Source organism: Neovison vison, chromosome 11 (genome assembly GCF_020171115.1).
Source record: "Neovison vison isolate M4711 chromosome 11, ASM_NN_V1, whole genome shotgun sequence".
NCBI lineage: Eukaryota > Metazoa > Chordata > Mammalia > Carnivora > Mustelidae > Neogale > Neogale vison.
The window spans coordinates 36,860,543-36,876,548 of record NC_058101.1 but is presented as its reverse complement, the minus strand read 5'-3'; the positions used below and the strand labels follow the sequence as shown (position 1 = coordinate 36,876,548).

Genomic DNA, 16,006 nt, shown 5'->3' with positions numbered 1-16,006 from the left:
ATTTGCATTCCCATATATCCGTCCATCTCTTATTTCGCCTTTTTTTGGGATGACTTGTAACTTTTGGATACCAGCACCCTTTATTCCTACACACTTCAGCATGATACAGTTAGCTGTAGTTCACAGTCATTTTTGGAGATTGGCATCCTGTCAGTTTCACAGATCTGGAGTGTCCTACTTGTTGAGTTTTGAGATCTTCATACGTTTGGGTGGCCCGGCCCCATCAAGACAGAGAGCGTTCTCTTTCACCCCGGAGTATACCCCCATACCTCTGCTGGTCCTCACCACCCCTCCTGCAGGCAACCACAGTTTTGATTCTTTATACCATAGATTAATCTTGCCTGTTCTAGAACTTCTGCAGACAGAATCAGAGAGTCTGTACTCGTTCAGCTCTGGCTTCTTTCACCTAAGCCTGTTCGTGTCCTTGTTCATGCTGTTGGGTGGATGAGTCATTTGTTCCTTTTTGTTCCATGGGCGGCCCCACAATTTCTCCCATCGTCCTTGGGGTGGACACCTCGGCTACTTAACGGTGCTCATGGTTACAAATAAGGCTGCTGGTGGGTGCGCTGTGGCACCACGGGATGGTGGATTCTGACCGAGAACGTCACTGTAGCTGCAGAATTGAAAACTTGGCTCCAGACTCCCGTGCACAGAATTCCCCTGTCCGTCATGGGCTGGGCAGTGTGATGACCGTGGTGCAAATCGCTCTAGCTCCCCAAATTGGAAATTTATTGAAGAACCAGCATCATGTTTGAAGGAGAAACGTCTAGATGCTTATTTTAAAATAAACAAGGAATATACTTTCTAAACATTAATTATTTTCTAATTATATTAGAATTGTAGACCTGGAGAAGCATCTTGTTAGGTGGGAGAGGAGAGCGGACGGAGCTTTGAATTCAGGTACATTCTTGTGGTCTGGTTTCAAAACAGAAGTGCAGTTTTTCTTGTATATACTTTGTGCTGTGCTGTGTGCTACTGGTCTTCTAGCCAGTGTTTTCTTTATATATCCAAACGGTCCATTCAAAATGCTTCTACTTTATGGAAACTTGTGTGGGGCTTGAAAGCAAGCCCATGACTTCTTAACTATGTGGGAGAACTGACAGTGGGCGGGTCCCAGGCAGCCCCTGAGGGCCCTGTGTGGGTGCCAATGACTATGAGGAAGGCACCTGCCCGTGGAGCCTGCCGGGGCTGGCACTTAGCCGGTGTCTGCTGTGTAAGTCTGTTGCTTTGGGTACTTGTTTCCCACGGGCCTGCCCGGTGATCATTGCTCGCTCACTCCTCCTCCAGCAAGCAAGTGCGAAGTGTCCAGAGCGGGCTCAGTCTACTCTGTGAAAACCTAAAGATAAATGATGGTCTCCCTCGAAGGAGTTTCTAAGCAGGTTGTCACTCTCTTAATGCATGTTCTAGTTCTCACAGAAGTAAAACTCTGATGACCGCATGAAGGCAAAAGGTAGATCTTACCAGGGCTTTTTCTTTCTCTTTTTTTGCCTTGAAAAATGTGTGACGTTCATTGATGAATTAAGAATTCATCATTTCAGGGGCGCCTGGGTGGCTCCGTGGGTTAAGCCGCTGCCTTCGGCTCAGGTCATGATCTCAGGGTCCTGGGATCGAGTCCCGCATCGGGCTCTCTGCTCAGCCCAGAGCCTGCTTCCCTTCCTCTCTCTCTGCCTGCCTCTCTGCCTACTTGTGATCTCTCTCTGTCAGATAAATAAATCTTTAAAAAAAAAAAAAAAAGAATTCATCATTTCAAAGAAGACATGATATCTTTAACCATCAAGTAGCTAAATAAAATAAAAAATGCATAGTCACATAGGAATCAGGGGAAGACAAAAGACCACATATACCCACCAAATGGACAAAAATGGAAAAGTCTGACCATGCCATGTACAGGAGAATTGTGACTATGAATTAGTATCAATTAGGGGAGAAAAACTTGAAAGTATCTGGCCCATGTGAAGACACACAGACCTGGTGACCTGGCAAGGCCATTTCTAATGATTTGCCTTGCAAAAACTTTCACATATGTGCTAAGGAGCGATGTTTGGGAGAGATGAGCCCAGTCGCCTTTGTAAAAGCACAGAGGAGTCTGTATTTAAGCACAGGAACATGAACAAATTACGTTGTCATCCAGTGAACTACTGCACTCTAGTTAGAGTGCGTGAATCAAAGAACATTTGTCAACGTAGACGAATCTCAAAAACTACATGGAGAGCGCCGAATCCTAACCACTAGACCACCAGGGAGCGTCTCAAAAACTACATTGAAAGACACGAGGTAGTTACGGGAGGGTATTACAGGGTGATCGGTTCATTTAAAGCTTCAGCTACATGTAGTCCATCACGTGGGTTTTACGGATACGTACCCGTATGTGAAGGTACACGGGACGAGTTGACGAACACCACGTTCAGGAGCGGGGCTGTTTGTGCGGCTGGAAAACAGAGGGTGTTTCCAGGACGCGTCCAAGAGGTCTGCACCGTGTTCCGTTAAACACGGGCACCAGTAGCTAAGAGATGCTTCTCCGCGGCTCCCCAGCTCTGTGGCCTGGGACAGGTCTTCACCTGCCGTCCCTCAGCTCCTCCACCTGCAGACTGAGGACACACGGGAGCTTTCCTCACGGGCCGCTTCTGAGCTTCAGAATGAACCAACACACGTTAAAGCTCCGAGAACATACCCGACCCTCAATACATGGCAGCAATTGTGACTCTTAGCTGCTCTCCGGGGCTCCTCGCTGCTCTCAACTCGTGCATGTGCGCTTGGCCAGAGCTGGGGGGTGGGGGTGCAGATGCATGTGTTGTCTTGGTCAGTGAGGGGGGGCAAGTGTGGTTACTGGGGAAGGGGTGAGGGAAGCCTTAGGTGGGGCAGAGGCAGAAGTGGAGAAGACAGAATCCACAGAAAGTGATGAAGGGATCGACTTAGGGTTATGGAGTGGATTCTTCAGTTGATAAATCTGTTCCAACCTCTGAAATTCCCCCAAATGCAAGTTACCCTCTGCTTGGCAGGGCTAACGCTGTCCACCTTGGGCACCAGCAGCTCTGCTCAGAGCTTACACGGTAAATTACCTGTTTGCTCTCGCAACAACGCATTCGGATTAGGTCCTGAGGTGGGTCTGAATTGACAGAGGAAGGACCCAAGCTGAGGAGAGAGGAAGTAACCTGTCCGGGGCCAGTGAGTGAGTGACGCGACTCGAATGCCGACGGAGAGCCCGACCTCTCGAGCTTGGTTAACGGAGTGGTTTCCACGTACTTTCCTCGTTTTGTTTGGAGCGGTCAGAGCAATACTTTCAGGCAAACTGTTTCCTGGACTTGCAGCCAAGCCTTCGAAGAGCCGGCGAGAGGAGGTCACAGAGCCAGAATGGTGGCCTGGGGTCAAAAAGATGCATCCTAGAGATCATTCCTTTGAGAAGGAAGGAAGGAAGCCAGCAAGCCCGAGTGCCTGACTTAACGTGTCATTGTTTCACTTTCTAGACCTCCCAGATCACAGCAGAGAACATTGGAAGTGAGTTACCTCCAAGTGCCACTCGATTTAGGCTCGATATGCTGAAAAACAAAGCGAAGAGATCTCTAACAGAGTCTTTAGAAAGTATTTTATCCCGGGTAAGTAGCATAATTTCTCCTAATCTAAGTTAAAATCTCTTTTTAAGAGAACATAAGATTCAGTCCCTTGCCTTTAAAAAAACGTATTTCCTTTGAAGAAATCTCTACACTCATCGTGGGGCTCACCCTCCTGACCCTGAGAGCAGGAGTCACATGCTCTCCCAGTGGGGCCGGCCGGGCCCCCTCATTTCTCTGCTTCTGTGCCGTCAGTGTTTGTCATAAAGTACAGAAGCGTAAAAACCTTTTTAATGTCTTCTCTGTCTTAGAGCAAGGTTACCCACATTTCAGTTTTTAACTTGGCTTAGGTTAAAAGAAATTCTCTTACAAAGCGTGGTATTGGCCAGTCTCTATGAAGAGCACAGATTAGATGTAGTAAAGCATGGGTCCCCTCGTCCCTAAGTGCCACCAAGCACAGCTTCAAAAGCCATTCACCGTCGGCCATGGCTGGCACGTGTCTAGGCCTCTCTGCAGCTGGCCAGTGAACTGTGGTGCTCAGGTCAAGTGCTTCCCACCTCCTGTTTTTATAAATAAAGTTTTGGAAACACAGCTATATGTATTCATTTGCCTGTATTCTTAGTTTGCTTTTGTGCAGAGCTGAGTAGTTGCCACAGACCGTATGGGCCCCAGAGCCTGGGAAATTTAGTATCTAGCCCTTCACGGGCATGTTTGCAGACTGCATTCTGCAGGAAGAGCGAAGGAAACATAGGTTTCCTTAGGAAACCGATCTAGGAGCTCCCTAAGAAATTTCGTGCTCTGTGCTCCCCACCCCAGCGGGTGGAGATGACCTTTGATGGCACGCCTAAGAAATCGGAGTTTGATTTTCTTTGAAAGTTTCACGTCTTTCTGGAGCTTGAAATACCTTACAGGGTTTCTTTGTTTTTATTTTTTTCTTTAATTTTATGATATACTCCATTTGAACCATGCTTAATTTTGTTCTAGTTGAATTTTATTTTGTTTGAAGGTGTTTCTCAGAATTTTGCAACATCCTTAGAGATAATTAATGACCGTCCATGTACAAAACCAGGTGGCCACCTTTGAGAGCTCCTGAGCAGGTAGAACGTTGTCTGAGTGTCCTGTCGCTGCCGGGCGGTGACAGCTTGGGACTTGGGAGAGAGGTGTTGAGCCTGCCTGCTTTAGCACTTGCTTTTCTTCAGAGACAGATTGTCTCTCCTTCCTGCCCGTCATGCCTGCCAAATGACTCATCTGCATGGTGCTCAGGAACATTTAGGTGGTTGCACTATTCAAAAAACAAACAAACAAAACAAACAAACAGAAATGTTGATTATCTTTTTTTTTTTTTTTTAAGGATTTTATTTATTTGAGAAAGAGCGAGAGAGAGCATGAGAGGGGACGATGTCAGAGGGAGAAGCAGGCTCCCCGCGGAGCTGGGAGCCCGAGGCGGGACTCGATCCCGGGACTCTGGGATCATGACCTGAGCCGAAGGCAGTGGCTTAACCCACTGAACCACTCAGGCACCCAGAAATGTGGATTATCTTAATGCACATATGTGCTCTGCACCTTTTCTCAATAGATGCATTTTTCCCGAGACTATTTAAATAGACCAAGCTGCTTCTAGCTGACGCCTTTGCAGTAGCCTAGGGGATCCTAACTTGACTGCTTTCCTTTCTGTAGGGTAGCAAAGCCAGAGGCCTCCAGGAACCCTCCGCCAGTCTGGATCTGGACAGCTCCACATCTAGCACTTTAAGGAACACGAGCAAAGTAAGCACATTTCCCTTTCTGTGACCCCTGAGGAAGTCAGCAGATGGGTCATCTGCTCATCTGCTACCTGCAGAGCCTACAAAAGAACCCCAGGGGGCGCCTGGGTGGCTCAGTGGGTTAAGCCGCTGCCTTCGGCTCAGGTCATGATCTCAGGGTCCTAGGATCGAGTCCCGCATCGGGCTCTCTGCTCAGCAGGTAGCCTGCTTCCCCCTCTCTCTCTCTGCCTGCCTCTCTGCCTACTTGTGATCCCTCTCTCTGTCAAAAATAAAATCCTTAAAAAAAAAAAAAAGAACCCCAGGGAGCCCCGCGTCGTTCGCCATGACAAGTTTGGTGCCTGAGAATCCTCGGCGCAGGGGGGAGGGTCTTGCAATTCTGTGACTGAAAAGTCTCACGTCACGAAGCAGTGGCCCTTCCATAAACAAAGAAGCACGGTCACAGTTTGAGATTTCTGAGAGCCTGGGAGGTCATTTATCACAAAACAGCTAATGGGCTTCTTGGCCAGTATGAAAAATAATTGAAATTAGGAAAATCCCAAAGTGGGTTTGTGAATTGCATGAAGTTTGCAGCTTGAATACTTTGACACTTCGGCTGGCTCTATGATCGTGATTAAATATTACTGATCTTATGAATCAGACAACTAAGCTTCGCCCCTTGGGTCTCTCCCCAAGCACTGCTTCATGGTAACGAGCAAGCCAGTGGTTCTCTTTGGTAACAAACCTGTGTCCGTGTCCTTGTTTCTTGCTTTCTAGACATTTAAGCAGCCTCAACTTTTTTTAACCACCAGGAAGTGAGTTTGGGGTGTGTGTTGCGGGGGCCAGCTTTCCTGCTGCTAGCAAAGCCACTTCAGACGCACCAGAGACGGAGGCTGTGGGGAGCTGTCTCTTGACCACACAGCTCTGAAGTTCTCCTGAGTTTCCTCCTGGGCATGTGGCTTCCAGAGCGCTTAGACCATGGCCAACAGTGAGAAATTTATTTAACACTGTGACACGATCACACACACACACACACGCACATGCACACTCACGTCCAGAATTAAAATCGCCCCAAACAGTATTTACCATAAACAGCCTGTGACACACACTGTTCTCTTTGGTTCTTTTTAATTTTAAAAATGTTCGTGGCAGACCAAGAAGATTGTTCCTACCACCTGCAGTGGACCCCTCGAGATACATTGCCTTGAAAGGGGCAATTTAAGTTCTCAGGCCTACTGTTAATGGGATTCCAGCAAAAATCCAGCCTCTGGCTTAGGAGGCTGGGGGCGGGGCGGGGGATCTGGAATGCTGCATTTGTGACAAGCTCCAGGGTGGCATGGGTGCTCTGGGTTTGTGGACTGTCTCCAGCGGGGGGGTGGGGGGGGATAAGGCTCTGGATACCAGTCCTCTGAAAAGGATTTTCTGTGTTAAAATCTAGTGGGAAGGTGTGTCATCTGACCTCTGTCCACCATACTACTGGTTCTACCGTACAGTTTACTTCACATCTGGAAACAGTTTATGGTTTAACAGATGAATGGGACAAAGCCTCTATCCTCAGGAGCTCGCCTGGGAAGTGAGACTCCAATGGCAGCAGCATCAGAGTATGGACGGAACCCTGAGAGTTAGACTGAGAGATGGCGGGAACGTAGCTGTCCCAGGAGCAAGGGGAAGGGTGGTTATTTTGGATCAGTGGAACCAGAGAAAGCACGGGAATGGGGGCAATGGTGCTTTTGAATTAAATTGTAAAGGCTAGGCATTGTACCGGTGGGAGTGGACAGGGAAGAGGCTTTCCAGATCTTTGCAAATAAAGATACTGTGAAGAAGTTCGTGTCACTCAAGTGACTTTTTTCCAGGAAGTCTTATTGCTTGTTTTGTATTCTTCTCCGGAGTACAGATCTAGGAAAATACACAAAGCTTGAATTTGTATAATCTTAAGAGAAGCACAACTTTCAGAAGCTACTTGTTTGTATTGTGTGTGGGAGTATCTTTTTTTTTTTTTTTAAAGATTTTATTTATATTTCAGAGAGATCACAAGTAGGCAGAGAGGCATGCGGGGGCGGGGGCGGGGAACAGGCTCCCCACCGAACAGAGAGCCCGACTTGGGGCTCGATCCCAGCACCCTGAGATTATAACCTGAGCCGAAGGCAGAGGCTTTTCCACTGACGCCACCCAGGCGCCTCTTTATGTGTACTTCTTTACACATCTTTACTTTTTTTTTTTATCCTGAGATTGAGAAACTGTTGTAAAAATAAGCTATTTTACATAATTGAATCTCTACCAGTAGATTGATCATCTAATTGTTGAGGAACGTCCAAGTGGCCCTTTTAGGTGTAAGATTAAGGATTAATTCCTTCTTGTAATTTGGAAGGAAGTTAGTAAGAGTTGAGATGAACAGGTTTGCATAATAGAGATTGTTTGCTGTGATGTACGGTCTTAGACAAAATTTTAAATCCTTAAAGGTCTTTGGAACTACAGAGTCTTGAAGAATGAAAAATTTCAGCTATGTTTAAAGGTAATTAATATTTTGTAGTATGTTGGGAATTAAATTTTCCTAATTCCTACAAAATAAATGTATATAATCTCTCCCTTCAATAAACGTATATTTCTAAAAATTAAAATCCTTAATACATATCATTTGAAAGGCATTCAACCTAATAGCAAATGAACAGATAGAATTTAGATTCTTCAGTCCATCATTAGATGCATTCATTTCATTTTACTCTTTCCATGTTGATTTATTTATCCCCTCTAGCAGGTTCATCGGGGCAGGCTGATACACTTCCCCCTGCCCCCTATTTTATGGTCTTTGATTGGAGAAGAGTATATTGGCCACCAACCATGTCCTGGGCACAGTGCTAAGCATAGAATTGCCCGAGTATTAGTTCATCTCTTTGAAAAACATGCATCTCGAAAGACTGTGGTATTACTGTCATGCTTCTCAACGAATGTTGGGGTTACCCCTCAGTAGCTTCATTGAGTACCTGATACAGTAACTTATATTTGTATAACATTTTACAGTGCACTTTCACTTGGATTATCTTGCCTAATTCTTGAAATGCCATGAGATACATTTTCTCTCTTCCCTTGTACAGTTGAGAAAATTGGGGTACAGGAAGAAGTTAAACGATTGGCCGTGAGTTCTGGCAATAAGTGCCTAAAGGGAGATTCTTCATTTACTAAGAATAATATAGGATATAGTTTTTAGCCTCAGGATCACCAAGTTAAATTTCAGCATTAGATCAAAGTCAGAGAGCCTTAAGAATGTGGCCAGAACATGTGTGAACGCACTTGGCAGAGATAAAGAACGTCTTGATTGGTGTGAAGGTGCAGACAAGCTCTGCGGGTTCAAAGCAACGTAGAGCTTTACAGGGAGAAGGGGCTGTGCGCGGCTTACCTACAACGGCTCTGTCTGCCCCCTGGGCTGTGGGCAGGTTTCCCCCTCTGGCCAGCAGCCCAGCGTTTGGTCTCTAAGCAGGCACTTACTGCGCCTTCATGTCCTTGGGTTGTCGGTGGCCTCTAGGTGGCATTATGATCAGATGTGCTTATGCATCAGAATGTTTTCCTGCCCCTGGGAGGAGATTCCTGGGATACACCTGACCTGCTGTCCTTCTGCCGCCAGGAGCCATCTGTGTGTGACAGAGAGACCTCTCAGGCCACACCTGAGAGCTCCTTCAGGCTCCTCGGCTCCTTGGAGGACCTGTCCAGTGACCCGGAGAGCCACCCCGCAGAAGAGCCCGCCCCTTTGTCACCCCGCCAGAGCTTCCGAAGGCGCGCCAACACCCTGAGCCACTTGCCTGTGGAGTGCCAGGAGCCTCCGGAACCGGCTCAGGGGTCTCCGGGGGTCTCCCAAAGGAAACTTCTGAGGTACCACTCCGTGAGCACAGAGACTCCTCGGGACCGGAAGTAAGATTTGTTTAAAAATGCAACTCTGTTGTATACATAGTTGGGGCACATCTGTTAGCCACTGGGTATGGATCACCCAGGTATCGTGGGGTGACAGACTTGAGTCAGGGTGTACCGAGGGCTCACGAGCTAACACTCGAAGGTGAGTTCTGCTCCTCCCGTAGGAATTCTGTCGACATAAGACGCTTGTTACTTGTCCAGGAGCCGGCACAAGCATCAGGAGGAAGCAGGTGGGAAGTGGCCCTCAAAGGGGTTAGGAATCCTGTGGACAGTGTGCGAGGTGGGCGTGCTGGAACCTAGCTGCCGGCTTTGGGGCTGGGCGGTAGAGGGGCGAGCTGGTGAGGAGTCTTTGGCAGACCCGGGACCCTTTTCTGCTGGAACGGAGATGCAGCATCCTGTCCCCAACGGAGAGCGAGCGGCGACCTGGCTGCCTCTGCTGCCTGCGTGGCCCGCGGTCCCGGGGCTGGCTCGGTCCTGAGCTGTTGTGACCCGGGTCCATCTGCTTCTCTGGGTAACCAAACCAGCATGGATGCTGCCTGAAATTTCCTGCAGTGTGAGAATTCTGTAGTCTGCTACCTGGATTTACTTATTGTAATAATTTGGCTCGAATGAGCGGTTGGAATTTCCTGGTTGTGGAGATGGGTAATCTGCAGGGGAGCAGAAGATCTCCGGGCTCTTTCTGGGGTCCCTTGGCAATTAACTGGACCCTAAGCAGTCACGGAGTTATCCTTAAAAATATCTTCAAAAATCTTTTTAAAATTCCTCAGTGTATAAATATACGGGCCACACCTGTGTAGAGTTGCTGTCTTCCTGGGACTGACATGTGTCAGTGGGGGTCGTGCACGGATCACGCAGAGTCTGGATGGAGGTTCTGGCCAGGTTTTGAGTGAAGAAATGAAACCCCCTGAAGGACGTAGCAGAGCCTCTCCGCTGGTTTCCAGTCAGCCATGGAAAATAATTATGATGGTTTTCAAGAAATCGGCTGCATAACCATGACCCCAAGGCAGAACACATGCCGGGAGCTAGTGTTTAATATATGACCTCTCAGAGACAACAGTGTAAGGCGTTATGGGGTTCTTGCCGTGTTTTTCAAGCCCAGCGTACCCATGCTGCTTTTTTTTTTTTTTTAAAGATTTTATTTATTTATTTGACAGAGAGAGATCATAAGTAGGCAGAGAGGCAGGCAGAGAGAGAGCGGGGGAAGCAGGCTCCCCGCTGAGCAGAGAGCCCAATGCGGGGCTCGATCCCAGGACACTGAGATCATGACCAGAGCCGAAGGGAGCGGCTTAATCCACTGAGCCACCCAGGCGCCCCACCCATGCTGCTTTTCCACCTCTCTTCCATGTCCCCAGCCCTCTGTTTCGAGCATTTTCTGTGACCGTGGACGCACTCCTATCTGGAGACTCCCAGTTCTCTTGCTTGGCCCGCAGTTTCACACAAGCAGAGGCGGTAGGAAAGGGGTATCCCTGACCGTACATTTCCCTTCTCGCCAAGAGTGCAGCTTCCTAATGGACCTTGCTGGACCATCAGGGTGGGGTGGGGAGGGTGAAAAAATGACCATCTCCCTTCCTCCCTCCCTCCTTAGCATACCTGTTTTGCTTTTTGCTTCCTTATGAACGCTTTCCTCATTTATGCACAAGAAATGAAACCTTGAGTTCAAGGCAGGTCATTGTTCACTTTAAAGAGAAATGTATTTTAAAAACTACGGATTTTGTTTTGCTTTCCTTTGCTTTTGGTTTAAGTAAAAAAAAAAAAAAAGAAATTGCTGTCAGTTTCTAAAAAGCGAAGGGAGGAAAAAGCACTATTGGGTATGTATATGTGTGAGAAATGGTCAAGAATGACTTTCCACCCTACTTTTTTTTTTTTTTTTTTAACTGAAAACTACCTTTGCCAGTGAGACAGTGGATATGGAAGAGAAGTGAAGAGCCCTCCTCTGACTATGACAGCTGCTGTTGAAATAAGCGGACAGCAGCCCAGACTGCTCTGGCCTGTTTCCTCTGCGTCCCCAGTCTGCATCCCCCCTCGGGGGGCCCCCTTGGCTCCCCCCTCTCCCCGCTAATCGCCCTGCCTTCTCTCTAATTGCTATTTAGTGTGAATCATCCAGCTGTGGGCGAGTCTAAAAGTTGCTCAGGTCAGTCTTCAGCTCCTGCTCCTCCGCCTCGTCTTAACCCCTCCGCCTCCTCGCCCAATTTTTTTAAGTACCTAAAACATAGCTCAAGTGGAGAACCAAGTGGGAATGCCGTGCCGAAGAGGTGAGCACACTCACGCAGCAAGTTCAGTGTCGTTTGTCTTCCCGGGAAGTTTGCCCAGAGAGGATGTGCTGCATGGCGGGAGAGAACCCAGGGCCACCGGCCGCACGCGTGCGTGTGTGTATGTATGTGTGTGTGTGTGTTCTTGTCTGATTTTGGTTTTACTATTTTCAGTCTATCATCTGAACTGACTTGATTTACTATTAATTTTACTATCGATTAATCACTGTTGCCAGGTCTTCATGTCAAGCCATTTCATACGTACTTATTTTCACATATCTCTGCCCGTTGTACGCACGTGCGTACACACACACACGCACACACAATTTAACAAGAACTGTGTTTGATCTTATACACTGCGATTTGTGCCAAATCAAAAATGTCCTCATGAATTTAGGAAAATTATTTTTTTCCAGTTTGAAAGGAAAAGTCATTTTGGAAGATGGACTGATTTTTTGTTAGGTTTTTATTTTTTTCTGGTGAGAATGCTTAACACGAGATCTACACCCTTAACACACTGTTGAAGTGCATAGCACAGTCTTGCTAACCGTGGGCGCAGTGTCACACAGGTGATGTCTGGAGCTTGTTATGTTGCACGACTGAATGGACGGATGTTTTTGAATTAGTTCATTGACTCCTTTCATTTAAGATAGAACTTTATTGACTGAATGTAGAAGTTAAATCTCATTTGTAAACTTTCTAATTTCTGACTTGATTTAACTTTTTTAGAGTAAGAACTAAAGTGTTTATTTTAAAGCTTATATTTTATACTTTTGTGTTTGTATTTCTTTACCCTGAACTCTCTTCGCAAACTCTCAGCATCTCCTACCGTAATGCCCTGCGGAAAAAACTTCATTCTTCTTCCTCTGTGCCAAATTTTCTTAAATTTCTGGCTCCTGTAGATGAAAATAACACCTCTGACTTTATGAACACAAAAAGGTAGGGTTTAATTTAGACATATCAAACCTGAGTAGAAGTGTTGAATTGTTGATATATACAGGGATTTTTCAGCTATTTTTTTTTTGACACTCAAAAAATCATTTTAGCTAAATCGACTCATATCTTCTTTCTTATACTTTCCAGTTGAATGTAGTCCTTTTGTTCCCCAGGTTTGACTAGGAGTAGTTTATAAATGTGGTGTTTTCAGAAGATTCAAGAAAGTCTTAAGCAGTTCTCTAAGTGATAATAGTGTTTCTGGAGAGTGAGCATATGGTTCTGGTGAATTAGTCAGGATGTCTGACCTGTAAGCCAAGGTGATCCGTAGCTGTGGGTGTGTACGCGGGTGTAAGTTTCACGGGCTGTCCCAGGTCCTGTGAATAGGAAGAAGAATGACTAATTAGACTGTATTTATGAAATGTGTTGATAAATATACTTTATTTCGTAGTTTAAAAAATACGGATGTTAAAATAGTTGTCATCAAGCAAATGACTGTGAATTATTGCCTTGAAGGTTCTGTGTAATCTAACTTTTTTCATTTTTACGGCCATCTGTGGAGATACAGACCTATGCTGAGAAAGTACTGCCACACTTGGGTGGGGGGAGATGGAGACCCTGCTGCCAGCGCCCCCTTTACACAGTTCCTCTTTCCTGAAGTGGGGCCAGGATCTTCATGTGCTCTTCATGTGATCTTCATGTGATCTTCTTGTGATCTTCATGAAAAGTGTCCTATAAGAAAGCAATCCTTTAAGAGTGTTGAGTCACTGTGGGCTTGATTCAACTTTCAGGATTATCTGATTATGTTCTCTTATACAAAGATGATTTATAATGTAGTGTTTTGTTTAAAAACAAAAGGTCAAGCTAAAATACCTGATTACATCTCCTCATCACTCATGAGTCCGTCAATTTGTGCTTTCAGTGACTTTGACTCCAAAGCTAACCACCTTGGCGATGGCAGCAGGACCCCCGTGAAGACACGGAGACACTCGTGGAGGCAGCAGATTTTCCTCCGAGTGGCCACCCCACAGAAAGCCTGCGACTCTCCCAGCAGATATGAAGGTACCGTACGCTCCGGAGATGAACCTGTGAGATTGTGGCATGAAGAACAGCAGTGTTAGGTGAAGGAAAAGATGAAATGAGATTTCAGGTCATTTCACCCCTGATTTTAAAGCTCCCTAGGTAAGAAGCTCAAATGACCGTGCCTGTCGCTGTTTCCAGAGAGATCCTCAAATTCCAGGGATGCATATAAGAGAACCCAGCAGCTGCAGCGCCTCGAGTGAAAGATGGCGCCTCCACCGAGTTCTTGGGACTGCTCCCCTACGTGTGTGTGGGAATGCGCAGGGGCTGCTTCCCCTCCCACTCGCTCCCAAGCCCTGCTACCTGCCCCTGCAATCTGAGTGTGGGTTTGCTCTCTACCTCAGCGCAGCGGGCTTGTGGAGGGTGCCCAGGTCCCAGGGCTCTGGTTACGCCTGTCACATCCCCTGCCATGTCTGCTGCTGGCCCTCGGTGTGCTGTCACAGGAGGATCATCTTGTGCCCTCGCAGCCTGCTTGTGTTTCCCAGATTCAGATTATGGTCTCAGGTCTTGTCTTTGGGCCTTCCTGTGTGGAGTCACAATGTAAAAAATGAGTTTAAATGTAGTTCTAAGCTTAAGATTTGTCTCTGCCCAGTGGTAACCTAAATTTTCAGCAACAGGTATTTCTTTTCCCTAATGCTCTTTAATCAGAAAGCATTTTTTTTTTTTTTGGTAAGGGTAAGGAGAAGCAAAGCAGGGCACCTGGGTGGCTCAGTTGTTTATGGGTCTGCCTTCAGCTCAGGTTTGATCCCAGGGTTCTGGGATCGAGTCCCATGTTGGGCTTCTTGCTCAGCAGGGAGTCTGCTTCTCCCTCTGCCCCTCTGCCCTGCTCATGATCGATCTCTCTCTCTCTCTCTCTCTCTGTCTCTCCTCTAGCTCTCTCTCTCTCTACACACACACACACACACACACACACACATACTCAAATACAATCTAAAAAAGCAAAAGCAAAGCAAAATAGTAGATCTCTCAAAGATTCCTTGAGTTCTCCGGTTGTGTGTAGCACAGATTCATTCTTGTTCCTTGGCATACTTCTGGGCTGGAGTTAAGCAGCAGCTCAGATGACCCTGAGACTTTGCAGAGTACGTTTGGTGTGGCTGCCCCACATGGGGGACTCCTACACCCTCCTCGTGCTCGTCACCCTCTGCCCATTTCCTGCTTCTCTCTTTCTTCCTCTCCTTTCCACTCCCTTGCCCAGAGCTCTTTTTAAAAAAAATTTTTAAAAAAGATTTTTATTAATTTATTTGACAGAGAGAGACACAGTGAGAGAGGAAACAGAAGCAGGGGGAGTGGGAGGGGGCGGAGCAGACTTCCCACCGAGCAGGGAGCATGATGTGGGGCTCAATCCCAGGACCCTGGGATCATGACTTGAGCCGAAGGCAGACACTTAATGACTGAGCCATGCAGGTGCCCCTCGCCCAGAATTCTTTTTTTTTTTTTTTAAAGATTTTTATTTATTTATCAGAGGGGGGGGAGAGCAAGCAGAGGCAGACAGAATGGCAGGCAGAGGCAGAGGGAGAAGCAGGCTCCCTGCTGAGCAAGGAGCCCGATGTGGGACTCGATCCCAGGACCCTGGGATCATGACCTGAGCCGAAGGCAGCTGCTTAACCAATTGAGCCACCCAGGCGTCCCCAGAGTTCTTAATATTTAATTTAAAAAATGCTTCCCCTGCCAGATTAAACAAGAGCCTGGTTTGGGTTCAACTAGCTTTCTAATATAAATCATATAACCTTTTTTACCTTGAGCTGTAAAATGGTTATAGTGAATGTTGGCTTTTCTTATCTCATGAAATTACATTAAATTATGAATACAAAAGTACTTTGGAAACGTAAGACATACCAAATGTAAAGCAATATAGTTATTTTTGTTGACCATTATTGAGGCCGGAGTGCTGGTATTAAGCTTCCCCAGTAGGAAGGACTAAGTAAAGGAATGCTAGAAAGACTGGGTTTATAAATGCAGTGAGATCTTTTTTTTTTTTTTTTAAGTCATAAATTGAGTTATTTCAGTGTGTATCAGTTTAGAAAGTTTAGTTTTAAAGATTTCATTTTCACTTTTGTAGATTGTGTGGAAATGTCCAACAGTCTGACTGTGTGACCCAGATCCTTCCTTCCTAAACGTGTACGCCCAGGGGGGGTCTGCTGGGGTGGTCACTGTGGGAAACTCCGGGCTTGTCAAGTGCATAGCCTGGGAGGCTGTATCCCTTGTGGGAGCTCTGACGGCCCAGGAAGTGTGGCGAGTGCCCAGATGGATGCTGGTGTCTCCCAGTTGGCGTCTGAGGGACTGGAGTCAGAAGGTTGGTCAGTGCTGGCACATTTGCCTCTCTGGAGGACCCCAAGATAAAGTGGGCGAGCAGAATGAACTGTGGGTCCATGCGAGAATGTGACCTTCTGTGACCCAGGGGGTAGAAGCGCTGGGGCTGTAATATGTGCCCCCCTTCTCTTTTTGGAGGCTTCTGTTTTTAGTTGGCTTAGTCTGGAAGTACCGTAAGAAACGGATGTTTAATTAACCCCAAGCGGCATTCTTATTCATGGTGTTTGCAGTCGACAGGGTTCCTTGG

At 46.8% G+C, this 16,006-nt stretch overlaps 1 protein-coding gene across 3 annotated transcripts in view; it reads left to right on the top strand.

Moving 5' to 3' along the window:
- The window catches only part of TBC1D1 (TBC1 domain family member 1), a 219,884-nt gene that overhangs the window by 122,756 nt on the left and 81,122 nt on the right, over positions 1–16,006 (top strand). For 2 of the 3 annotated variants that reach the window (XM_044224711.1, XM_044224713.1), the window contains exons 8-13: positions 3,465–3,593; positions 5,226–5,312; positions 8,904–9,187; positions 11,278–11,439; positions 12,256–12,375; positions 13,292–13,431. In XM_044224711.1, coding sequence (XP_044080646.1) covers positions 3,465–3,593; positions 5,226–5,312; positions 8,904–9,187; positions 11,278–11,439; positions 12,256–12,375; positions 13,292–13,431 — 922 coding nt within the window. The remainder of the gene's footprint in view (positions 1–3,464; positions 3,594–5,225; positions 5,313–8,903; positions 9,188–11,277; positions 11,440–12,255; positions 12,376–13,291; positions 13,432–16,006) is intronic. The other variant, XM_044224712.1, reaches the window with a different exon arrangement.